We start from the raw sequence: 25929 nt of genomic DNA, 5'->3' as shown, positions 1-25929 counted from the left end.
GGAAATTGGACTGACTTCTATGTTCATTCAATATGTGTTAAGTCTGATTCAGGGATCAGATTTACATATCTACCTTTACAGTACCCTCTGAAGATATATTATTCTAAGCAATACGGGGAGGCAGGCATTTCATCACTATGTTAAAATCATGTATTATGATTCTTAGCCAGCACATATATCAATAGTCAAGATCTTGGGTTCTGCACATGGAACTAGTCTATTTATAAAAATTACATGTCATACAACTACATGTTAAAGATGCCCATTGTGATCATGATGATGATGTTATGCATTCAGTTGTGCCTGACTAGGTGATTCTGTGGCCTGGTCTCTTCACGTCTTCCGATCTCACACTACTACTTTGTGTTTTTCTATGCTGTGTCTGGTGTCAGCTTTGATGGAGAAAGATGCCCATAGTTAAGTGCATTAATAACATATGTACAGAAAGGGAGAAAAATACTGAGTGGCTAGCCTGAGTTACAATAACATTTTTAATGCAAGAAAGAAATCTATATCAGTGAACATCAGGGACTGGCTCTGAAGGGATGTGCACCAATGTTTGTAAACTGTGGGTTCTCTAGTTGGCATTGCTTCTGTTCAAGAAGCATTAACAAAGCTCACTATACAAAGAAAATGGAGCTTATTTTGTTCCATTAAGTACTTAAGCAAACAATACTGGTTTTTTTTTTAAATTGTAGCTGGTATGTTTGGCTAACAATGAAAAATGGAAGAAAGAAAAAGAGGTACAGCTGGCTAATTATAGGAAAGGAACAACAAACCACAGTATGAAATAGTGGCACAAAATACTGTTAAGTTTTTCCCATTTTTCCTTGTGTTGTGAGCATTTGGTATTTCAGTTAAAAAAAGCTTTGGTATGGCTCTCCTAAGTATGCAACTCCCTTAGGTTTAAAGAGGAGGTTTAATTTGTTCCTTTTTTCAGGTCCTTTATAAATTTGGAAGGACTTTTTTTTTCAGTGCAATAACCTGTTGGGAATTTAAATGATGACAATCCTGAGAATTTTTTTTAAAAAAATCTGATTATTAAATAGCTACGTTGCTGATATTAAAACTGTGTTATGACTTTTGTTTTTCCTCGTATAATTTTGCTTAGGTCTAAGTGCACATTAAATACAAATATTCCGCCTCCTCTCTATTAGCAATTCATTTTGATCTTCTAAACTTGCTAGAATGTAAATAATGTTCTACAACACGAACTTATCAGAAAGGCATTTGGAGGCAGAATAAAAAAATGGAAGTAAAACCATTACTAAGGAACATATTAGCTATTTTTATTTATCTTTATATCTGTTATAAACCAAACAAAGCTTTGGAATTCTTTTTAATGGTAGGAAAATGAAATAGCTTTTAAAAATAAATATTTACAGGTAGTCCTCAATTTACGACCACAACTGAGCCTAAAATTTCTGTTGTTAAATGAGACATTTGTTAAGTGAGTTTTGCCTCACTTTACGACTTTTCTCGCTTCAGTTGTTAAGTGAATCACCGCAGTGAATAAGTTAGTAACCTGGTTGTTAAGTGAATCTGGCTTCCCCATTGATTTTGCTGGTCAGAAGTTCGCAAAAGGGGACACTGAGACTGTCATGAATACGAGTCAGTTGCCAAGCATCTGAATTTTGATCACGTAACCACGGGGATGCTGGAATGGTCGCAAGACACATTTTCAGTGCTGTTGTAACTTTGAAATGTCACTAAATGAACTGTTGTAAGTCAAGGACTAACTATATAAAGCAATACTTCCCAATTCCCAGCTATGTCGTCTCCTGTCTTTGGAGATAGGGCATGAAAAAGACAAAGAATTTTCACACATAGGATACCCAGGAACTTATGGATATATAATAAATAATACAGATTCCAGTTGTACTCTGTGTTATCAACTGTTGAGCTTTATTTTTCTGGAAAAGTTCTTACAAAAAACCCCAATGTGAGTTTCAAAGGCCATACAGGTAATCCTCAACTTATAACTGGTCATTTAGCGATCATTTGAAGCTACGACATAGTTCCATAGTGCCTTCCCTCACAATCAAGTCACCGTGTTTTGGGCACTTGACAAGCAGACCACATTTATGGCTGTTTGCAGCGTCCCACAGTCACATGACCATGATCTACGATGTTTTTGCTGAAAATTAACATGTATTTGTGGTTTTGGGCAAAAATATCCCATAACAAAAATGGATTCACTTATCAACCGCATTTGCTTAGTGACTGTGGCAAAAAAGTTGTAAAATTGGATTGGTCACATGATAACCCACTTTATAAATGTTGCAACTTATGTCTTTAATGGGCAGGCTCTGTCACAGTTGTAAATTGAGGACTACCTCTACTGTACTTGAAAGTAGGAAGGGACAAAACAAAGGGAACACTATGAAGGACACAGCCCAGGGAATGAAAATATTAAAGCAAAATAAAAAGTCTTGTAGCAGAAACTTATCTTGTTGCAGCAATCACAGAACTTTCAAATTGATCAGAAATGTATAAGACTATGAGAGATAATATCTCCTTTGAACAACACAGAACCAGTTGCTACTCATCACATTTTCTATCTGAACACATACTTCCAAATACATACTTGCTAATTTGAATATCATTAACCTTTATGAGCCTATCTTCTAAAATTTAATATAGTAGATTATTACATAGTACTGAAAAAGGTTTCACAAATGTTTTCACAAGTTTTCACAAAAGAAAAAAAACTGTTAGACCATAGGAAAAGTATACCTATGGGGTAATTTTAATTCCCAGACATAAGGCAAGTTCAGCTTTTTGAATTTTTCCATCCTTGTTCACATCACAATGATGAAGCAGGATCTCTCGGAATTTATCCAGATCTGTACCAGTAATGCTGGGCTATAACAATAATAAGAGAGAGAAAGAAAAAGAAAGAACAAGATAAAAGCATACTGCGTAAAACAAATAGTCATTTTTAGCAATAAGGCAATCTATATTTATTTATTTGATTTGATTAATTTAATTTATAAGACCAGAGGTTTAGCAGCATACAGTTAAAAGCAATACAACACCTAAAAAAAAATCTAGAAAAATTAAAATAACATACAACTGAACACAACACAGGGGAATAACACATGATTGCCAAAACGAATTACACACCAGTAGGCATAACATCAATCTATACCAGAGCCTGATTCTGCCTCTTCCATGTTGTTTTTTTCATTTCCCAGCTTAGCCTCTAACTATTCCTTCAAAGTCCAATATAACTATTCCTTCAAAGTCCAATATAACTATTCCTTCAAAGTTCAAATATAAACAAGGCCTGAGTCCCTACTTAGCTTCCTAGCCCATCAAGGTTATATCCAGTTGGTGTCATTTGCTAGGAGAATGAGAAATAATGGAGTTGTATTCCAGGGTAATAGATTTAATTTTTTTTAAAAAAACACATCACATGAAACAGTCTTCTTGAATTGTGGCTCTTTCAGATATTTTGAACCTTAACTACTATTATCCCTAACCGAGCTAGGTAATTGCTTGATCTTTGAGGGTAATGGCAGATGTAATTTAACATAAAGGCAGTTATCAGATTGGGGAAGATTGGAAGAAATACATTCTGTGGAGCTGAAACACATGGTTAGTACATTACCAGCAAATATTTATGTCTGGGAGGAAGGATGGGGAAGGGCAACAATTGAGGAAGTATTGATAATTTGAACAAGACAAGCTGTAGTGTACGCAAAAGTTCTTCATGTTACATCACAATTTCCCATTCTTCTCTTCTTCATTTCCCAAAAAGGAGAAAATGTATGCAGCTTATTTTGTTCAGTCATTAAAGAGCCGGATGGAAACATTCATAGGTGGTCTAATTGATCTAGGACTGAGAGCAACTTTTAGCTTAAAAAAATAATGTGCACAAAACATAAAAAACAGTGAACTTACCTTGACAAGTTCTATCATATCTTTTACAAACCCATCAACTTCTGGACCTTCAAGAGCTCCTGTCTTACTCTGGAATATAAATTTGTGGAGTAAAAATGTTGACATATCTATCTGCATACTTTTCTTCTCTTTCTGGCAATAATATACTCAACCTTAAACCTATATTCTTGTAGATATTTTGTGCCAAATTAAACAATAAGAAGGATCTCATGGGAAAGAAAAAAGAAAATTACCAGAATCCATAAGGAAAAAAATTACGGCCTTATTCCTGTCCTCTCAGCTTTGGGAACAAGTAGACCAGGGATCTTCAAAGTTGGCCCTTTTATGACTTGTGGACTTCAACTCCCAGAATTCCTCAGCCAGGCATGCTGGCTGAGGAATTCTGGGAGTTGAAGTTCACAAGTCATAAATGGGCCAACTTTGAAGACCCCTGAAGTAGACTCATAACTCTCACAAGAGCTGTGGCATATTAGAGACTAATGGGATATGAGCATCAAGCTTTTTCTACCACATGGACCAGATCAATAAGAGTTATACACTTTCTACAAGCACATTACATGTGTGTCATCTGCACAAATAAAATGAGGAAGCAAGTATGCTGGCCTCCTTTACATAATTCTATTGGTCTGCTTCTTATTGTACACAGTTGGCTTTGAAAGCTAAGATCTTCATCTATCCATGGAGATTCTTTGTGCAATTCCTGCCCATAAAAATGAAATGAAATATGACATAGGAAACCTTCATAGATAGAGAAGCTTTCCTCTGCCTATAGTCTTCATCTGTACCTGGTTAAAATGTATTACATTTAGAGACCAGAATTATCTGCATTTGTACCTAGAGGACCTAGAGGGCAAAAATTACTATGAATGGAAGATAGTCAGGATCGGCTTCTGAAGTAACTCATGATCCTTGCCCAAAAAATAAATAAAAATACTGCTGCCTTAATAATCACAAAATAGATACACACTCTTGCTTGTTGCTAAATACCTCTTTGAAAAGTTTTGACATCCCTAACAAATTTAAAAAAATGTTTTTTTGACATTTTAAGAAATGGAAGGCAGAAAATGCCTTCCACCAAGAGCAGTATTTATCTGGATAATGCCCTGTTGACCCATTTGCCCAGCAAAACAGCTATAATAATCCCTACAATTATTTTAAATATGAATGGGGTGACATGTAACATTGGTCACTATGTTGCCACAGAGAACATGGATTTGTATGCATACATATTTAAAAATAATTATAATTTAAATAAAGCAATATCCATTTCTACACTGTGTGAAGCCTTATAATCAGGTGACTTGTAGTTTAACTGTCTGGTACAGGTCACAATAATGTCACCTGGGTAATGATTATGCAAATAAGGTGAATTATGTAATTTCAATGCAAATTACATTACTGAGCCATTTGGATGAGGACACCCACAGACACCCATGATTTGCATGCCTAAATAGGACTAATTAATGATGGACAAGTTCAAGGAGTTATTTCCCCTTCATAGATTATCTTTAACTTATCTTTAAATTAGATACAGAGTATTTGAAATGTCTTCCAATAAAGAACAGCATTCATAAAACAGGCAACTATCATTTGCTGTATTGCAGGGTCAGTAATCCCAAATAGTAATAATAAAACTCTTACAACATCATAGTGTGCAAAGATTTTCTCAAAATCTCTTTTTCTTTCTTCTGCACTCGAAGCCTGAATCAAAGAACAGGAATTAATTTTGGAAATAAAAACTATATACAGCAAAAAAAGGAATAATCAAGTTCCCTGCAAATTACTGTACTTACATCCAGTTTAAATTGAAGGAGAAAATTTTCCTGAAGAGCTAAAATCCTGTATGAAAAGAGTTAAACCATTATTTTCTGAGACTTCATTTCCACAGAAATAGACAGTTGTGCTTGACAGAGCTCAGAAAGAGAGGAAATTTCACAGGAAGTTAGCAGACATTTCTGGAAGCAGTAGTTTGTGATGTGGTGCATTGTCACCTTGCATCCAGGAAAAGCAAGTCCTGAGCCTTCAGCTTTTAGCACAACAGGTGTAAATACATCCAGAATTGGTTTGGGGGCAGAGTGACTCAGTGGAGAAGTAAGCTACTGAAGCCACTCCAAACAAATCAAATATTTACCTTGCCAGGTCATTCAGATCCAGCCTGCCATCTTTGTTTTTGTCAAAGAGCTTCATCTACAAAGCAAATAGTGGAAGTGAAATGATTAAGACTAGGAGAGTTAGGGAAAAAAAAAAACCAACACCCCAAACCAATAGTATTTTACTAATCAGAATAATACATTCAAATTACTTTGAGTCACAGCAGGCAGAATTATGTTGTGATCCAAAGATGTTCCTAAGTCCGTCATAGATTTCTCCTAGGGATATTTGGACTGTTCAAGTCATAACTTTAAAAGAATGTTTTGTGACTCTTCTTTCAGCTAGCAGGCATTGAATACATAAGCAAAATATTTACCTTTTTTCTCCCACTTTCCAACTTTTTCCTAACCACTGATGGAATGTCGTGTTTTTTTAGTCTAGGTTGATTCAAAACAAGGTGCTACTACCTTCAATAGTGTTTGGTCCCTGGAAAGCATGTATAAATCTGCAGCCCAAAAGCCTTTGAGGATGAGATAGGCTAAAAATCTGAAGAATGTAATTTTAGGATAAGATAATTTGGTCAGCCTTAACAAACTGTAGGGACAAATCAAGAATTAAATGTAAGTCATAAAGGAACAATTGATGGGGGAGTGCTTAAAATTTAGGCTTTTGCATTTGACTTATGGTAAGACTTTATTATGTATTGTTTGGGAGTCATGGGTAAGTACCTATGTAAATACTATAGGCCTAAGATGTCAACAGCATCTTGTCCCAGACATGCATCCTTAGGTACTGAAATTACAATTCCCAGACATTTCTACTAGCATGGCCAAAAGTTCTACAGGCCAACATTTCTGATGGAAGCAGTTCTAGTGCACTGGGGGGAACTACTGGGGAGAAGTTTGCAGGAGCAGGTCTTCTGAACTTGTTCTTGGAAGCCATAGGCCAGGGCTCTCCAAACCCGGCAACTTAAACACTTGTAAACTTCAGCATGGCTGGTTGAGGAATTTTGGGGGTTGAAGTCTACAAGTCTTCGAGTTGTCAAGTTTGGAGAGCCCTGTCATAGGCCATCAGAAAAATTGTGCTTATCCATCATCTTGCTGAGCTGCCTAGAAACATTTGAGACTACCAAAAAGCTTTGTCTTGTAAAAATCAGATTTAATTAAGAAATTTCAGCCTCTTGGTATCAAAATTTATTAATGTAAAAAGCTTTCTCTGTGCTCTGAAGTATATTCTAATTTCACTTAACTGTATTCTTATCATTTTTGTTCTTGTTGGTTGGTTTACTTTTTGCCCCACCCTTTTTGCCCTTTTCCTGCTATTATATCACAAAACAACAAAAGGGGGGGGAAGGGCAATGCTTTTTCAGAATGAAAGGAAGAAAGAGTGAAGGAAATAGTGAATGGAATAAACTACCGGTATAATAAAAGGAGGTTGAGAAGCTGGATTTAATGTTTTATATGTGGGAAGGTGATTTGGCAAACTGCACAGCTTAGCTCTAGTTCTAAAATATTCAAAACTGGGATAGTGTTTAATCTTTATTTTATTAATGCTACCATTAGGAAAGCTGAAAAAAAAAACCCATGGGGGAAAATGTGAGCGTATCCATATGTTGCATAGTATCTCATCTTTCTATCCTTTAATCTTCAGGCTCAGTGGTTTAGAAGATTAGTGCCATCTCACACTCAGTACCCTGTACTCCTACAGCATATGATTTAGTTTTTGTCAGAAGAGTGCAAAATGTAGGCCAGGGGTGGCAGGCTTGGCAACTTTAAGACTTGTGGACTTCAACTCCCAGCATTCCATCTGGGGAATTCTAGGAGCTGAAATCTACAGGTCTTAATGTTGCCAAGGTGGACACTCCTAATGTAGCCAAATGGATGCTCAAGCTTTTTTAGAAATACTATACAGTATATGAGTGGTGTCTAGAAAGGTCCTTCTACAAAAGTATTCCCAAGATCAAGTGAGCAGCTTCTCTCTTTATCTTTGCATCTTACAAATTGCCAATTTCTGCATCTCATTATCTCTCCATCAGACCCGCTCAACATGTGCCGCACAAACCCTCAATTGGAGGAGGAGTCATGCTCTGATATAGTGAGATCTCTAACTTTCTATCAGTTCCCATTGACAAAACGTTAATGAACTTGGATTATTAATCAGAAATACCTCAACTATTAACCACAATGTAAGGGTACAGCTGGCCTCATTTCACAAAAGATGACTAATTGAGATGCCTGGCTGAACTGGGAGAGCAACTCTGTTTTCTATTGGCGCCTTCATTGATCTATTGGAATTGACATGTGATGAATTTTTTAACAGTAATCAGAATGGCATTGCCAAGACAGAAAACTAGGGGTTGGTGATGCCCTGCCTGCTCACCAGATGCCCACGGGCATTGCCAAGTCTTCAAAATAATAATGAGAAAACTCACTTGCTGTCCTATGAAAATGCCTAACTCGTGTGAGATAACGAGATATTACAAGACTTTGGCCGTTTCTAGCAGGACATTTTGGCAATCTCGTATAAAATCATACCAGCACTGCATGAATTAGAGTTTTATTGAATCTTTTCTTGCACCTGGCTCATTGTCTGAGATCATCACCCAGTTCCATGGTATGAATCATGATTTGCTACTGCGAGGATGAGCTTAGCTTCTTCTACAGTTTACATCCTTTCTTTGCCCTTCTCTTCTTCTGGCAAGCTCAAAAGCCTTCGCTTCTCCTTTACAATACTGTACAGCGAAATAAGTAATTGTTGATAAATAGTTAATTTTACTCATGACATGTCCTTTCCTCTTCCTGAGGTTTATTTAGGTTTGTGAATTCTGTCATTACTGCAACATGTGGCTGAACTGAGCTGAAAGCAAAAGTCACCTTTCATACCAGTGCAACAAGAAAAACATGTAGCCTGCAGAGAGGCCAGGTTCCTTTTTATTTTTATTAAGTATTTCTAAAAAGGTAAAGGTTTCCTCTATCCAGTCATCTCTGACTCTAGGGGGCCTGCTCATCCCAGTTTCTTAGCCAAGGGAGACAGCTTTGTCCGAAGAAGCTTTTGTGGTCATGGGGCCGGCATGACTGTACGCTGAAGCCCATGGAACACTTGCCTTCCCACTGAAATGGTACCTATTTATCTACTTGCATTTGCAAGCTTTGGAACGGACAGGAGCTGGGGCAAGAATGGGAGCTCACCCTGTCACGTGGCACTTGGGTCTCAAACTACCAATCTTCCGGCATCTTAAGTGCTAGGCCACCGCACCCTCCCTTATCATTTATATCCCATCTTTATTATTTTTATAAATAACTCAGGGTGGCAAATATATCTAATACTCCTTCCTCCTTCCATATTCCCTACAACAACAACAACCTTGTGACATGGTTGGTCTGAGAAATTGGCCCAAAGTTACGCAGCTAGCTTTCATGCCTAAGGCACGACTTTGCACAGTTTCCCAGTTTCTAGCCTGATGCCTCAACTGCTAGCTAAACTGTGCTTTAGCATCATGTCCCAAAGAGCACAATTGTTTTCTAATGTACCCTTTCCTTTTCTTTGAAAACTCTTCTCAAATTGTTTTGATGGGCTTAATGTATTAAAGTACATAGGATGTGCTCTCTTACTGCACTGGAATAATTTTAAAAGAAAAGCTAAATAGATAATGCCATGGATTATGTAGGACCCAAACAATTTATCGTTCAAAACTATTTTTTGGGAGCAGGAATCTGATAAACTAAATTACTCATCAACTATTTGGACAAATATGGGAAACGGTCTCATCATCCATCCAAATCAATTAATTTATAGCACTTCCTTTAAATTGCACATGGGTAAAAGGTGCTCCTATATCTGATGAAAGCATATTGTCCCCTGGAAAGGAAAGCCCATTGCTGATAGCTGGCTAGATATTATCATGACCTGCTATTTTAGCCAATGAATAATAATCTCAATGATTATTTTGGCAGGGTAGGTGGTGTGATTTGCAGATGAATATGCTAGTAATGAGCTTTCCTTGCACATGGCATAGACAAAATGTAGCTTTGTGAATTGCAGAATGCTACTAGGTCATACCATAGAGTTAGCAACTACTTGGCCATCAAGTATATCTGGACGGCTTGTAAGGCTGGATGCTCAAATTAATGGAGACAGCATTTATAGAGAACTGCACTGCTATACAGAGACAATAGAGAGCCATATGAGAAAGATCAGCAATGATACAATTCTACCTGGATGGCTGAGAATCTTCATCAATATGAGCAAGGACAAACTAACTACAAATTAAGTTTCCTTTTTTTTAGGGAGATATATTAATTAATGTGATCAGACTCTTTTTGATTGTCATTACACAAGTTATATTGATATTGGGGAAAATAAATGTTTTGGCAAATCATCAGCCAATTAGCACCCCCAAAATACTCTCAACTCTCCCCCACTCAATATGGACAATGTATATGGTTAGCTAGCCACAAATAAAAAGAGAATTTGCATAGCCTTGCATTATGCTTAGAGAACATGATGCCCCCATGATGAGTGCTGGGTGATAGACTTGCAGCATGTTAACTTGGTCGTTTTAGTTCACTGGCTAAACCTTCCCCTATCACTCCTAGGATGATGGCATTATGGCTTTGTTCATCCTCCTTTGATCCCACTGACATGCAAAGGTTTGCTAAGGAATGCCAGCGACACTATTGCTGGATCCCCAAGGGGCCCACTACTAAAAAGACTATCCTTTGAATTATCACCAAATGCATCTTACTGAAACATGAGAATAAAAGTCTCGTCCAATGATCTTAGCAAAGGACTGGGTTATCTATGTGTTTGCATGCTGCTGTGTATGGCCTTTAGGTCTGAAAAATTTGCCTGCCCAGTTTAAAATTGGCCATTTAATCAATTGTTATTTACAGGTTTATTCTATTTGTGGAAGTGAAATGTAATAAAAGATACTCAGGACTTCTTCTCTCTGTGTGCTAATAATCCTAGTCCTTAATCCACTAAACTTTTTATGTATATAATATTTAAAATGAGTTCAACATAATTGAGATAAAATATCTCAAAAATTGCTAGATGCATGGAAAGAAAACATAATGAAGAAAAATAATAATAACTAGGACTAAACAAACTAAACATGTCTTTGGGGTAAGTGTTCCTGAGTGAGCTTTTTTTAAAAAAAGGTTGTAAGAAATATTGAAATGGAAAAGGCTTACATGCTTAGGCCATTTAAATGGTAATCTATATGCACTTAACTTGAATATAAAATCATTGAAATTAGTGGCTTTTAAGGCTAAGTAGATATATTGTGCTGTTAGTACTATAAACACCAAACCAGCAGTTTAAACTGAGCATGGAAATAAACTGGCAGCCAATAAAGATGAAATAATAATAACATTGGACTAATGTGGTTGCAGAGTCAGCCTGAATTAATATCTTGCATCTGAAAATTTACTTTTGGTTGCCGACATTCTGCAAGGCGTTTGCCTTTTACACATTCAAGCTGTTGCCACAGCCCCAAAAGCTGAAAGAATGTTTTTGATTTAGAACAAGAATATGAGCATCCCTCGTCAACATCTTAGCAAGCTTTCTGCCTCCTTAAAGCAGGACTTCCCAAGCTTTTTCCTTCCTTACCCAAAACCACTGATATAGAGTTCCAGAATTGGACGGTTCTTGTGAGGTCATCTAGTTCAACCCCCTTCTCAGAGCTCTCCTTACTTCATTTCCTCTTTGCTCTTGCTCTACCATTTCCATTTTTTTCTTTGCATTATATTTCTGAAGATAGAAGATTGCTGTTTGAAATGAGCCTTAAATCCTACGTATATGTTTTGTGTATGATATTTTTTTTCATCTTTTGCTACACACATCCAAATAGGTTAAAAATCTTCAGGCTGCTTCAGAGATTTAGGAATTACTATAATATTAAGAAATTTTAGTTTACCATAGTATCAGTATATTCTTGCAGTTTTGCCTTGGAAACGTTTTTTCCATGCTGCCGAAACAGATCTTGCAGAAAGTCCTAAGTTCAGGAAAGAGAATAGAAGTTATGTTTCAGCATCATCCTAGACAGGGCTAGGCAACCTTGGCTCTTTTATGACTTGTGGACTTCAACTCCCAAAATTCCTGAGCCAGCTGGTTCAGGAATTCTAGGAGTTGAAGTCCACAAGTCATAAAAGAACCAAGGTTGCCTACCCCGGTCCTAGAACAATATGCATGACTCAAGAGCTTGATTCCTATAAGTCTCAAGCATAATTTATGGATGGCCAACTTCGTTTTGGCTTCCAGAGGTATTTCTGTCTCTGTAGTTGAAAATAGACACAGCAGGTTTCCACTATTTTAAAAAGAAAATAGCTCCTCTAAAAGAGGGAAAGAAATAATAAATTAACCCGAAAATATTGTCTATAGGCACATTGTGGACCTATTCATTTTGGGTCTTAATCCCATCCACAATTGCCAACCCCCCAAGGAAATTTAATTGCAGTTTCTAGTCACCCTTGGGAAAGGTGGCTTACCTGGAACTGTGCTTAGTACAGGTAATGCGCAAAGGTAATCAAAGAATAACTAATAACAAAAGCAGTATCTGGATAAAGTTCCAGCAAGCCCAGAACTTACTCGGAGTTCACCAGCTGAAATAAAGCCACTGCTGTCAGCATCATAATGACGCCAAATCTGTAGAAAAGAAAAAAATGTGATATTTTACAAGACATGTTCTCGAATTAACACCCTAACCTCACTGATAAATCCTTTGGTAGATTTCTCGCAGGACCGTTACAATGCTACTGGTTCAGAATACAGAAAGCCCGAGGAAGTGGTTGTACCACTAAAAAGCAAAATATGTAACATAGAACATGTTCTGTTAATCTGATTCATTAGATGAGTTTCATGGAACTGTCTATATTGCTTAGTCGCCAAATCACAAGAAAGAATTTGAGAAAGAAGGTTATATATTCAGGTAGCCCTCAACTGACCACAATTGAGCCCAAGATTTCTGTTGCTAAGTGGGACAGTTCTTAAGTGAGTTTTGCCTCATTGTATGCCCTTGCTTGCCACAGTTGTTAAGTGAATCACTGCAGTTGTTAAATCAGTAACACAGTTGTTAAACGAATCAGGCTTGCCCATTGACTTTGCTTGTCAGAAAGTTGCAAAAGGGGAATCACACGATCCCCAGGACACTGCCACTGTCATCAATACGAGTCAGTTGCCAAGCATCTGAAGTGTGATTATGTGACCATGGGGATGCTGCCATGGTTATAAATGTGAAAACCAATCATAAGTCGCTTTTTTCAAGGCCGTTGTAACTTTGAGCGGTCACTAAATGAATTGTTATAAGTTGAGGACTACCTGTACTACCATATCGAGCCTTTCTTCTCATAATGGTTTGGAAAGGAAATATTTCATGCACACTGTTTGTTAGGTCAGGGAGGGTCCTATAGCCAAGGAATGTGACAAATCACTTCTGGGGAAGCCCATTGTTCAGGACTTGGCATATTGAGCAAATGAGGGGTGTCCCTTATTGAAGAGAGATGGTTAGAGTTAGCCTTATGAGGCTTCCCTCAGATTTCATTGTCAACAGAGACTTCTGTTCTTAGGTTTAGATGGGATTGCAAGAGGCTTTGTCTGGGGGCAGGGAGGTCAATTTTGGCCTGATAGGATTAGGCAAAGAAATAAACTGGGTTTGATCCTGGTCACATCTCAAAGACAGGGAAGAAAAGGGTGCAGCCTCCATTTTATTTGCTACATTTACTTTGTCCACGACATACTCTACGCACTATCCCATTTTATTACAGGCCTCACTTGTTTGTGTTACTGTGCACACTTGTACCTGCAGACATGCAATCTCACACATGCACACATATGGCTTATTTCAGCAGTGACAACACAAAATTGATGTTCATTCCTGAAAGATCTAGAGATATAGGATTCTGCAAACTGGTTGGAATATTCCCTGCTCACCTGTGTATAACGGGTTTTTTTTCCCGCCTGAAAAGAGGACAGATTATAGACAGGCTAGTTCAGTCTGGACGTGTGGTTTCCATGATTGCACATCCAGGCCAGGATATTGCTGTGCAAACAATATAGCTTATCTCAAACTGCATTTTGAGGCTGAAACTGATAAGCCATAAAATCTGTTCTAACCAGGTGTAGAATTATCTTCATAGGATAAGAAATGATAATAATTTCTGAACTACTAGGACAATCTACACATCTCAGGAGTCATACAAAAGCTGGTTAAGTTGTGCATCTTCTTGGTGATGTGTTAAAAGCTGTTGCGTCTTTCTCAGTTTATTGACCAAAAACTTGTTTACTAGTTATTTTTTCTATGTAAGAGTCTATGGCGCTCAGGACAAACATGTTGCTAAGATATTTTTCGTAACAGAAATCTGACCATAAAACTACATGGAAAAATAGGGGAGATGGTGCAGCTTTTATTTCTTCCTGTGTGAAGTAAACCTGAGCTATCCATTAAACCTTCTGATATCTGTAGCTTGTTAAGCCAAAGGCTGACATTTGCACAGTTCAAAACACACAGCTCTTTTGTGGTTGTATTTGCTTCAAAGAAAGATAAGATAGTAATTTGTGAACTGAATAAGCAGCTAGAGAAAGAAGTATGGTATGGTAAGGTATGGTATGGTATGGTATGGTATGGTATGGTATGGCATGGCATGGCAGGGCAGGGCAGGGCAGGGCAGGGTAGGATAGGGTAGGGAAGTGTAGGCTAGGCTAGGCTAGGTTATGATATTATAATTATATAATTACCTGTGTCAAGAAGTGTATGTTGTCACTTTCACAGCAAACCACACACAAATAAGAGATTATGTATTACAGAACACAAAAAGATTTGGGTCTATGATTCAAGATGCATCTCAAGGAAATTTTGTAGAAGAAAAGATGCTAATATTCCATGCCCACATATGATTTACCTCCCTGCTTTTCAATAACAGTATGCAGGTAGTCCTCAACTAACGACTACAATTGAGCCTAAAATTTCTGTTGTTAAGTAAGACATTTGTTAAGTGAGTTTTGCCCCATTTTACGACCTTTTTGCCACAATTGTTAAGTGACTCACTGCAGTTGACAAGTTATTATCCAGTTGTTAAGTGAATCTGGCTTCCCCATTGACTTTGCTTGTCAGAAGGTTGCAAAAGGGGATCACATGATCTTGGGACTCAGCAGTGGTCATAAGTATGAACCAGTTGTCAGGCATCTGAATTTTGATCACATTTTTATCATGGGGATGCTACAAAGATTGTAACTGAAAAATGGTCACAGGTCACTTTTTTCAGTGCCGTTCAGTAACTTTGAACAGTCACGAAATGAACTGTTGTAAATCAAGGACTGATAAATTTGTCCCTGATAAATTTACTTTTCAGTACCAAAAAAAGAGGTTTAGCTCCTCTCATCTCAGCAATATACTGTACTTTAAAAACCCAATCCTCCAGTACTTACTTTATTTGAGGCAGTGGAATGAGTGAAATAAAAATCAACGACAGTTGTTACTTCAAAAACAGAGCATGCAGCAAGAACTCTTACCCACCCGCATGAACTCCACACTGTTATTCAAAGGAGTTTCTCTTTGGAAAAGTTGCAGAAAGTTGTCTTCCTCAGTCAAAATCATATTTGCAAGCTAAAATAACATAAATTATTAATATTGTTTAATATTCAGAGTCCTCAATCTGTACCAGGGTCAAAAAAAGGTTAAGAGGGCTTCCCCTGTCCTTTTGAATATGTCTCACACTTGTGACACATGTGAAAAAAGAATGGGCCTTCAATCATGCAAATATCTTGATTTTTTAACCTTTTTTTATTTCCCCTCCCCACCTCCACAATGCCCCTGATCTGTATGTTTACAGGACTCAGAGCTGTTTGAATTTGGTCAAAAAGTAAGATGACACCCACAATGAGGAGTTTGAAGCTCTACCTGGTTTTTTTTTATTTTTTTATTCATAATACAGTTAAAACAAAAATGGACAAACATGGTTTTTTATTGATATCATATGAGTGACACACATAAAATGTGGGCAGAGTTCATATCACCGTGACTGCCATCTTAACTTTTTTGACCACATCCTGTGAACACTCCTGCTAGGATTATTTTCAAAAATAGGAAATAAGAAATAGCTGAAATAAGAAAACAGCAGCAACATCTAAGATACAACAAATTCCTTGTATTAAAACTGGCACTTGGGTGTGTTCAATTCTCTATGCCTGAGGTCCCCAACCTTTTGGGCACCAGGGACTGGTTACATGATGAGAGGTTTTTCCACGGACTGAAGAGTGCGTGGTTTTGTGTGCTGCCTGCATCCCACGGATGGGGCTTTGCTTGTTTGTGCGGCCTGATTGCTGGCATGCCGTGGCTCGGTACCGGTCCATGGACCAGGGGTTGAGGACCCTTGCTCTATGATACATTTTCTAAAGTCCCAAAAGAAGAAAAGAGGTAGATACCTCTTGTATTTGTAAGCGTCCATCATCAGTCACACTGAAGGTTGATATTAATTGTTTTTTCACCCTCTGAAGCTCTTCTTCTGTAATGGTGCTCTGTCACAAAAAAACAAACCTAATGGGCTAAAGGTGATAGGATTATGGCTCCAGTTGTAATTCTGATACACCATTATACAACATTCATACAATATTATGGCCCTTTTATGTTTCTTTAAGATCACCCATGGAAAAGTTCCAGTTGGCACTCTGTACTGAAAGAAAAAGGATTACAGCAACTTTAAGTCTAAAAATAAATTTAATCTACTCTTCTAGGAAAGATTCTCAATTAAATATACTTGCTATCTTGTCTTGTAGGCATTTATAAATGGAGGAGCAGCACGCAACCATATATCCACACGTGTAGTACAGAATAAGAAGTTGTAGAGAATCACAGCCTCTGCAATTATAGGTAGTCCTCGACTTATGACCACAGTTGATCCCAAAATTTCCACTGCTAAGCAAGACAGTTGTTAAGTGAGTTTTGACCCATTTTATGACCTTTCATGCCACCGTTAAGTGAATCACTGCAGTGGTTAAGTTAGTAACACAGTTGTTAAATGAATCTGACTTCCCCATCGACTTTGCTTGTTGGAAGGTCACAAAATGTGATCCTATGATGCTGCAACCATCATAAATACACGGCAGTTGCCAAACATCCAAATTTTGATCATGTGACCACAGGGATGCTGCAACTGTCGTTAAGTGTGAAAAACAGTCCTAAGTTACTGTTTCAATGCCACTGAAACTTCGAATGGTTAGAAAATGAATGGTTATGTCAAAGATTACCTGCAGTCTAAATCCTTTCCACTTTTTCACATACTAACCCCCCCCAAATATTCCATATTGCACATTTTTTAGTGTTCAGAATTAATAATTAGACTTCCAAGACTTTGATGGTATTTTATTGATAAATAGAGTAAAGTTATACTCAGTCTCTTTCCAAGACAGAATCTGAAATCCCAATACCAACAAACGGTGATTGCATTTTGTCTCCAAAGCAACTATGGTATGTGCCTGCAGACATCTGAGTAAATTTAAACATTACTGGAATGTTTGGAAAATAATTATATTTGATGCCCCACATGTGAATTCTTGGAAGTTTCTCAGAGCTTTATAAAATTTATGTGAGAATTATATAAAGCAGTAGATAGTTCATTGAAAAGATTGGCTGCATAAGGACACAGTACTGTAATTAACACTGATTTTGCTTGGCAGGGCCCGCCTTTGAAATTAGACCAGATCAAAAAACGTCTATGTTTATTATTTTCCTATTTTACAGTTACCAGAGGCTTGTGGGAGAAGCTAGTTATATTTCGGGATGAAGGCTATGCATAGAAAATTCCAGTTCATTCAAATCTAGAAGGCTAATATTGCCTTAAATATGTAGAAATCAGAGAAGGTAAATACATCACTCAGGTCAGGTTGTTTAAGTGAGAGATCCTTTTATGTAGTTGAACTCAAAAACATTCTCCCTTTTTGGAAAACCATAAAAAATGTTATGTAATGCAGCAGTCCCCAACTTTTATGGCTTGGTGTCCTGGCAGGGAGAAAGAGGGGAACCAGCTCACCTTTCGTTCAAGATGAGCTGTGTTTGTGTGCTCTGGCCTGCTTCTTGCACAAGTCAAGCTGCACACATGTGTGCACAGGCCAGCAGCTTGCATGACCCAGTTCCAAACTGGCCATGGCCCAGTATTGAGCCACAGTCTGGAGATTGGGGACCCCTTCTGTAGTGAACTGAAATAGCAATGAGTTATAGCATAGTCTTATCTACCACTATACCACGGAGTCGCTGGCTGGCATATTAAAAGTCTTTTTCTTATTTTACAGACAGTTTTATTCAGGCTGGAGGAGAGGAGGTTGTCACTGAGGATTCTGCTCTTCAGTGATGATAGTCTTGCCATCAGAAAATGGCAGCTTCCTGTCCTCAACCTGAAGATATTTGATTGCAAAATCAGGTGAACTTCATCCTAGGCAGAATTTTTTTGGAGCAACTTTAAAAGTGTATGAATTGAGGTCATGCAAACACAAGGAGGCCACATGGATCCATGTTCTAAGGCATATTTTTATAGCTCCTCCTTTATTTCATAGAACCATTGAGTGTAAGGATTGGAAGTGACCTGGGAGATTAGTGGTATCCGCAGCAAACCATGATGATGTCAAAAATAATACCGTGACTTAAATACCACAACTACAAACTTGCTTCCCAACAGCTGGCACAAGTCACAGCATTTGTGTGATGCCATTGAACACATGTCATCATTTGCCAATGAGCCCTCCACTGGAGACCCACGGACCCATTTACTTTGATGCTATGCCCAGTGAATTGGATAGCAATAGTTGAGAATTGTTGATTAATAGAATATCCTGGATGATAAAAAGGTAACAGAGATGAAATAAGCCAATACAAATATGTGATACCTGGTCTTTAAATTATTCAAGAGAACATCAAAACCGGAGTATTATTTATTGCTAAAACTTGTCTATGCTCCAAGAAATATGGAAACAAGATTTTGAAAACCCCAATATCTCCAGATATTTTTATCTCAAATGAAGGATCTTACAGAAAGTAGAACAAAGAAGTGGGTTGATTTCCATGGTTGATTTTTAAAAATATCACCTATGATTATAATTTAAACTTCCAACTTGACTTTCCAAATGGAAACTATAAAAGAAGTTCAAGATCATTTAAGGTTTTGAAAATTATACTATAAAAGGGATAACAGAATAGAACATATTCAGCTGAACTCATCAGCTTCCTTTTTCTTATAAAATTGCTAAGTAATTAATAGCTCATATGTTTTAACTCCAAGCTATATAGCCAACTAAGAATTTATCCTTGAATGCATGTGCATGTATGTATTGGTTTATCTAACTTGAAGCAAATTCTTTACTTAAAACACATTTCATCAACAAGTTAGCAATGTTACTGTTTGCAAGCAATATTTTAAACCATATTATTATATCTAGCTAATTCTAATTACAAAATTAGATTTCTAATAACATTAGTCAAGAACCAGTTTGTTGGAGTGCTTAAGGCACCATGCTAGAAACTAGGAGATTGAGTTCTAGTACTGCTATTCTTTAGGCCAGGGGTGTCAAACTCACAACATCACATGATGTCGCGACTTATCACAACTTTTTTTCCATTGCTGGCAATGCGGTCAGCACGGTTTTGCCATGACGCAGGCCGGCAGTTTGACACCCCTGCTTTAGGCAATTTTCTTTACTTAAACTTCCTGTTATGCATGTTGTGTGATATTCTTGAGGAATCCTATTTCTCTCTCTTTTAACTCCTCCCATAAGTTGTCCATAGTATGGGCATCAGTTTTTTTGTCTCGAATATGATACCTTCATATTTTTCTAGAAAGTTTTGTACGTAACGCTCTATATTAGTGTTAAAATTGTTTATATTAATATAAAATGCATTGTGGTTTTGATTAATCTATATGTTCAGAGTTCAAAAGCTCAAAAGTTCCATATTGGTAGATATTGCACAAGGTGCACTTAATCAGCTGACAGTTGATGAAGAATGTTGGATGAAGCCAGTCTATGTGTTTTTTATGAACTCTGAATAACGGGTGAGCCTGTTAGTGAGGCCGTGCAAAATATTTGTCTGGTTAACCCACTATTCTTATTTCAAAACAAATAGCTAGTTTTCCTTTTAAAGTACATGGAAACAGTAACTAGGAAAAGCTGAGTCCAGCTATCAAGTTTTCAAAATGGAAGATTGGCTACTTTAATGGAGGGGGAGCCCTCAAGAGCCCTGAGGAAAATATAATGAAATTTTGCTAAATGTAGATAGAAAACCACAATAAGAGACTTTCTGAATGTCTGGGTTGTGAATAGTCCATTTCTTCTCTGGACCCAGATTTCAAAATTAACTCCTAGATTCCTTGGTGCATCTTGCCAGTTAAAAACCTCTCCCAATTCCCTATTTTGTCTTCTGACTTCCAATTGTTTCTTTTCCCATTTTGCATACTTGACAAATTCTGTCATTCTATTGTTTTCCCAGCTGGAGTTGCTTTTCTTACACAAAATGAGAACAGATTAGAGTAGTGAAAATGCCAACAAGCAGAGACTCCATTGGTCATTAGGAAAAAATAACAACAGGGAATGGTTAAAAATAATAATTATGAAAATGTTAGCTATTCAAACAAAAATAACTTTCAGTGTACACATTAGTACTTATTTGTTTGCTTGATGCCCTTTAAATTTTCAAAGCACAGAAATAGAAGCTAATTATTCTTTCGCAAATAACCCTGGAAAGCATGTTTGTATCACTTTGATATTTCCAAAATAGTCTACAAAATAATCCTAGATTGAATAGATAGATCACTGTAAAGAAGAGAGGAGATCTTCCATTCTCCATTTATAGGATTATAGCCATTGGTAATGTCTATTACAGTTAACAATATTGAAAATATGCATAAATGTGACTGACCCACCAAACAGATATGGCAGAGGAAGCATATATCCCAAGCTAATAGGCTGACTGGCACAGATAGGTCAAGATCAGGCGTGGTGAAATTTACTTAATCCTTCCTGTACAAATGATTTTGTCCTATAGATGTTCTTCCAGCCTGTCCATTTATCTAATTATTAAGGTTGGTCACAAAGTTAATCAGATATTTAGTATGGATTTGGCCAGTGGTGGGATTCAGCTGGTTCGCACCACTTCGGCAGAACTGGTAGCTAATTTTTTGTTGCCCAGGCCCAGAATGGACTTCTGGAAGTGGCATCCACACAGAGAACTGGTTGTTCACATATTTGAATCCCACCACTGGATTTGGCTTTTCTATCCACCTATACCCATCATGAAATCATAATTGCCAATTATTTAGCTGCTGTTGGCCTTTATTCACACCAAGTTCTTAGTTATATTTATTTAATGGGCTGGGAAGATGTCTTCATTTGTAAGATAGAACTGGTTGGGACAAGAAAATGTTATTAAAAATGATTTATTTTGCCCCTAGGAACACCCCCCCCCCCGTTTAGTCTTTGCAGTTAATATTAGTAGAAAGTTCAGAATTGGTAATCCTAATTTTTCTATTCTAAATAATTCTCAAAAGAAAAAGCCAAAGAAAAATATTAGAGACACTAATGGAGCCATAATATCATGTCCAAGATCTTGGTAAAAATTCTTTGACTGAAAGCATCTTCAGGAAGATTTGGGGATTGAATTTAATAAATTAAATTGAAAAAAAAATGGATATGAATTCTGGAAATATCACCAAAGTGGCCCTTAAAAGGCTTGTTTATATTCCATGTTTGAAGCTGACTCAACCTATCTCAAGCCTCAAGTAGGCCAATTAACCTTGTGATTTGGTGCCAGTTTGCTTAAGAAACCCAGGGCTACTACGATTACATCAGAAGTGGTCGTTTTACCACCATCCTACTACTTTTGCAATGGCCTTATTTCCCATGCGGCTTGTTTTTCTCATCTGATTTGTCTTAACTCACAGTGGCCGAACGGGGTTGAGATGTGATGCATTGTGCCTATTTCACCTGCCCCATGTGCCTACAGGTTGAGTATGGTGGAATAGCAATGGTGAAAAAACAGGGGAGAAAAGCAATTAGAAGGTTCCATTTTGCAGCTGCTATGGTCTCCCACCTGGACTAAAGAAAGAATTAATTTCAAGTGAGCTCTTTTTTAATTTGATTTATAAATCTGACTAAATAAATTTGATAAATAAAGCTCCTTTGTCTGGATTTGGACAACATGAAAAGCTCTGGACAAGATAGATAAAGTAAATCCCCCCTTAGATACAAAGTTGGATAAGATGCTCCACTTAACCATATTGTGTCCAAGGTTCTGGGTTCATATGACCAGCTAGGTCTGTGATTGGCTGTTTCACAAATGTGGCTTCTATAGGAAATAATTGTATTGTGGAAGGTTGTCTTATCCATTTCAGAAAATCAGTTCCCAGAAATCTAAACCTTTCATTTCCTTTCTTAACAAGGCCAGGATTTTAATTTTTAGAAGGTATGTATAACATAACTTTTTCCCAGCATAACTAGTTAGTATTCATTCTCTTCATAATGTAATTGGTAAACGAGAAAGAAATGTTGTATTCTCCTTTCACCTGTCAATTTCTTTTTCTCTCTTCTCAAAATTCTAACAAACCAGGATCCTGCAATTACAATAAGATTACCAGAAACCTTAAGGCATTGAAAAATAGAAGCCTGGTAATTCTGGCTCCTTCATGACTGGGGAAATGTCTGCAGTGATACTATAATTCCATTTAGTCAAATGGAAAATTGTTCTTTCTACAAAATTTAGTAAACATGCTCTGCTAAAATGGCCAGTTTTCATGCAGATCTCGCCTCTGAAAACAGAGAGGTCAAAAATAAAATTGGATATATACTTCCAGAGAGAGCAACAGAGACCAACCTACTGTTCATCTATTTAGAAATGTGTCCTCACTTTTAAAGAAAAAAATAAATAAAATTCAGCCACTGATTGAACTACGTCAGTTAATATTTATCCCTCTATAGCCTTCCTTTATTTTTTGGTATTACATGGAAATACAAAGTTATCATTCAAATTTCTTTTTTGTTGACAAAGAGTTAAAGAGTTATTCTAAATTGGTAACACTTTAATTTTAATGATAACTGATCATATACATAGGCTTACACTAGCCTTCTAATAAATGGTTCAGAGTTTAACCTTTTTTTATTTTTTATTTTAGGCAACCTTGAGGAAGTACAACGTATTTCTAGACCTGATAATCTCAGTTTACATATTTGCAAATTATTCTTATATTCTTTATATTTATATAAAGTGGAGCCTTAGTTCAGACATGATTTAAACACATTCACACACCCCAAATTTAGCTTTCCCTCATTTCTGCTTTTCAACAAGTTGCCTGGTTAGCAATGGTTAGAAATTGGAAAGTCTGTTCACTATTGTGTAAATAAATACACAGTTAGTGTAATAAAAGTATTGCCAATGTCTTTTATAATTTTTTAAAATTAAAATTCTGCATTTTCAAGGACAGGCAAAATAGACCATAGAGGGAGGCTTGTGTATCTCTTTTCGTCCTCTGAACAGGAAGTAATCAAAATTAAAATAAAAGGGCAATTCACTTGCTGAAATAAAATAACCAAGTAGTACCTTATTTATAGACCTTTGCATCCAAGTATACAGTAAATCCAAAGAAATCCGATATTAATTATTTTGGAACCCAGAATACAACATCTGTAAAACTAATGTTCCTACAGATTCCATAGGCCTCAGAACACCTGCTTTACAACCTCCTTCATCCGCTCCATGGATACACAAGCCTCTTGGTTCATCCTCATTAATCAAACTAAACAGGTGGTGCAGTTTCCTGAAAAAGACAGGTGTGCCTTATGCCTGAAATATGACCACTGAGTTGGTGGCAAATGTGGAGAATCAACACAGAGCCATCAGTATTCAGACTGTTTGAAAGGAACTGAAGTAGACTCTGAGGTAGCAAATGATTTTTAGCGGTGGGAATTACCAGTAGGAGGAACATGTAAGGACATAGTTAAATAACCTCATCATGATCAAACATAGTATACAGAACAATCAAGACTCTGCACAGAGAGTCTTAAAAAGTCAGCCTGCCATTTCAGTGGAGGATGGGTGGAGAAAAAAAATTCAGCCTCTCCTCCCAACTGCTCATGGTAAACAACTGAGTTCCAGAACAGATGTTCAGCTCTGCTGTATTTAATCCAGCCAGGAATAAGCTGGACAAGCTTTCGTTCGTGTCATCCTTACATGCAGATAAGATGGAGTACTTACTTTACTGCTCAGGATCTCAAGCAGATGACAGAAAAAGTTATCAAGCTCTTTTCCTTCTATGTAGCCATTGTCTAAAAATAAAATAAAATAAGCTATATTACTGAGTATGCAATACTAGTGTATGGATCCCCAGCCCAATGCTTTACATCACCAATTCCTATTTCATAAATTGATTAAATCTATATTTCGAAGGAGCTTGAGATGCATAGAAGCCCCAGATTTGTTCCTTTCTGTTGCTAAAGCCTTTCCCCCCTACATATGCAATTAATGTATGAGTTATTTACCTTGTTTAAATGAATTGAATTGGATACTTTATTTGGCCAACTGTGATTCGACACACAAATAATTTGTCTCCGGTAACGAAGCACTCAGTGTACATGCAAAGCCACAGAGAGAATAATAATAACATCAATAAAAGGGGGAAGTAAATAAGGATAAATAATATTAAACCACGCTGTGTGGGTTAATATACATAGACATTAGGCAAAACTGCAAGAATTAGGTGTTCAGCAAAGTGACGGCACGAGGGTGAAAAATCTCCCTGTGAGTAACGAGTCATTAAAAACGACTCAGGAGTAAACAAACGAACTGGTCGTCCATTAATTGCCCCAACCAGTGACAAAAACGTTTGCAGCTTGACAGGGCATCTTGTATCCGAGAGTGAAGCACGTCGGTTACAGACAAAGTTCAGGACAAGGGGGGAAGGGAACCCAAGAGCGTAAATTTCAATCAAACATAGGGCCCGTTTGGGGGGAGCCTACAGAAGAAGGAAACAGGCTTATCCCAAAGAAGTTTTTGCCCGAGGACCCTCCGCGCCCTAGCCCTATCATCTCCCCCCCCCCCATCTCCCCCGCCTCTTACTCACCATCAGCGTCGAAGCGCTGCCAGAGGCTCCGGAAACTTGCCATGTCCAAGCGGGGCAGGAGGTCGCTGTCCATGGTGCTTACGATGGCCAAACTTTGGGACGGCGGCCTTTGAACCGACCCGCGGCGGCGACTGGAAAAGGAAAGCGACTGTGGAGCCGCGGAGCCGCCCAGCGCTCCCAAGTTCCCACCTGCTGCCTCGAGAGGCGGTCAGAGCGATCTCTGAGAGGAGGGGAAATTAAGCGAAACTGCACGGATCGTTGTTTCCGAAGTGATTAATTGGTAGGGATGACAGACATCTGCACTCCCCACAGAAAGCAAGAGAACCGAAATGGTGCTTTAAATTAAGTTGTCCTCTCCTTACTTGCGACGGCTTCAGAGCGAACAGCGTTAAGATCTACACTGGGGGCTGCAGAGAAAACGTCTCTGTTGGACAATTTGATAAAGTTTTGGCATTGGTCTTTTTATTAAACACACACACACACACACACACACACACACCACCACCACCACCACCAACAACAACAACCCAAAGTGCCGTCTAGTGGGTGGGGAAAGCACCCGAACTTTAGACGAAGAAGTGAAGAAATGACTATGAGTAACCTCTCATTATTTAATCAGAAGCCAGGGTGCATTTGTGGGGTAACTTTTTAACCCTAATGATTACAGGCAAATCAATCTTACGTGGTTACAGTGGTTCTTATGAGTTACAGCTATTCTGCCAGAGACATTTTAAAGCATCACCTGTGTTTTCAAAAAGATTTCCTACACACTTAGCATTGTTGAGGGATATGAAAAGGAAATCTTTATTATCCATGGTTAATTAATCAACAGTATTTTCTGCAT

General features: G+C 37.6%; 1 protein-coding gene across 1 annotated transcript; it reads right to left on the bottom strand.

Moving 5' to 3' along the window:
* Window positions 1–1884: 1884 nt before the first annotated feature.
* On the bottom strand, window positions 1885–25491 carry SCGN (secretagogin, EF-hand calcium binding protein). Its single transcript, XM_039325519.1, has 11 exons — window positions 25086–25491; window positions 24221–24291; window positions 16417–16509; window positions 15509–15598; window positions 12586–12642; window positions 11915–11992; window positions 6038–6093; window positions 5700–5745; window positions 5548–5607; window positions 3907–3975; window positions 1885–2865 (listed from the first exon to the last, which is right to left on the bottom strand). Exons 1-11 carry the CDS (start codon window positions 25156–25158, stop codon window positions 2737–2739), a joined length of 822 nt encoding a protein of 273 aa, XP_039181453.1. The 5' UTR covers window positions 25159–25491; the 3' UTR covers window positions 1885–2736.
* Window positions 25492–25929: the final 438 nt, after the last annotated feature.

The sequence above is a fragment of the Crotalus tigris genome, unplaced genomic scaffold, assembly GCF_016545835.1.
Source record: "Crotalus tigris isolate CLP2741 ecotype Arizona unplaced genomic scaffold, ASM1654583v1 scf7180000024337.5909745, whole genome shotgun sequence".
Lineage (NCBI taxonomy): Eukaryota > Metazoa > Chordata > Lepidosauria > Squamata > Viperidae > Crotalus > Crotalus tigris.
The sequence above is the reverse complement of the archived record's forward strand: the minus strand, read 5'-3'. Positions and strand labels throughout refer to the sequence as shown.

Bases quoted from the DNA above. Each gene is read 5' to 3' on its own strand.
- SCGN (XM_039325519.1), bottom strand. From the start codon at position 25,158: ATGGACAGCGACCTCCTGCCCCGCTTGGACATGGCAAGTTTCCGGAGC. The intron at 12,643-15,508 runs GTGGGTAAGAGT...TCTTTTCTACAG, and splicing joins ACAGTGTGGAGTTCATGCGG to ATTTGGCGTCATTATGATGC. The intron at 5,608-5,699 runs GTAAGTACAGTA...TCTTTGATTCAG, and splicing joins TCCTTCAATTTAAACTGGAT to GCTTCGAGTGCAGAAGAAAG.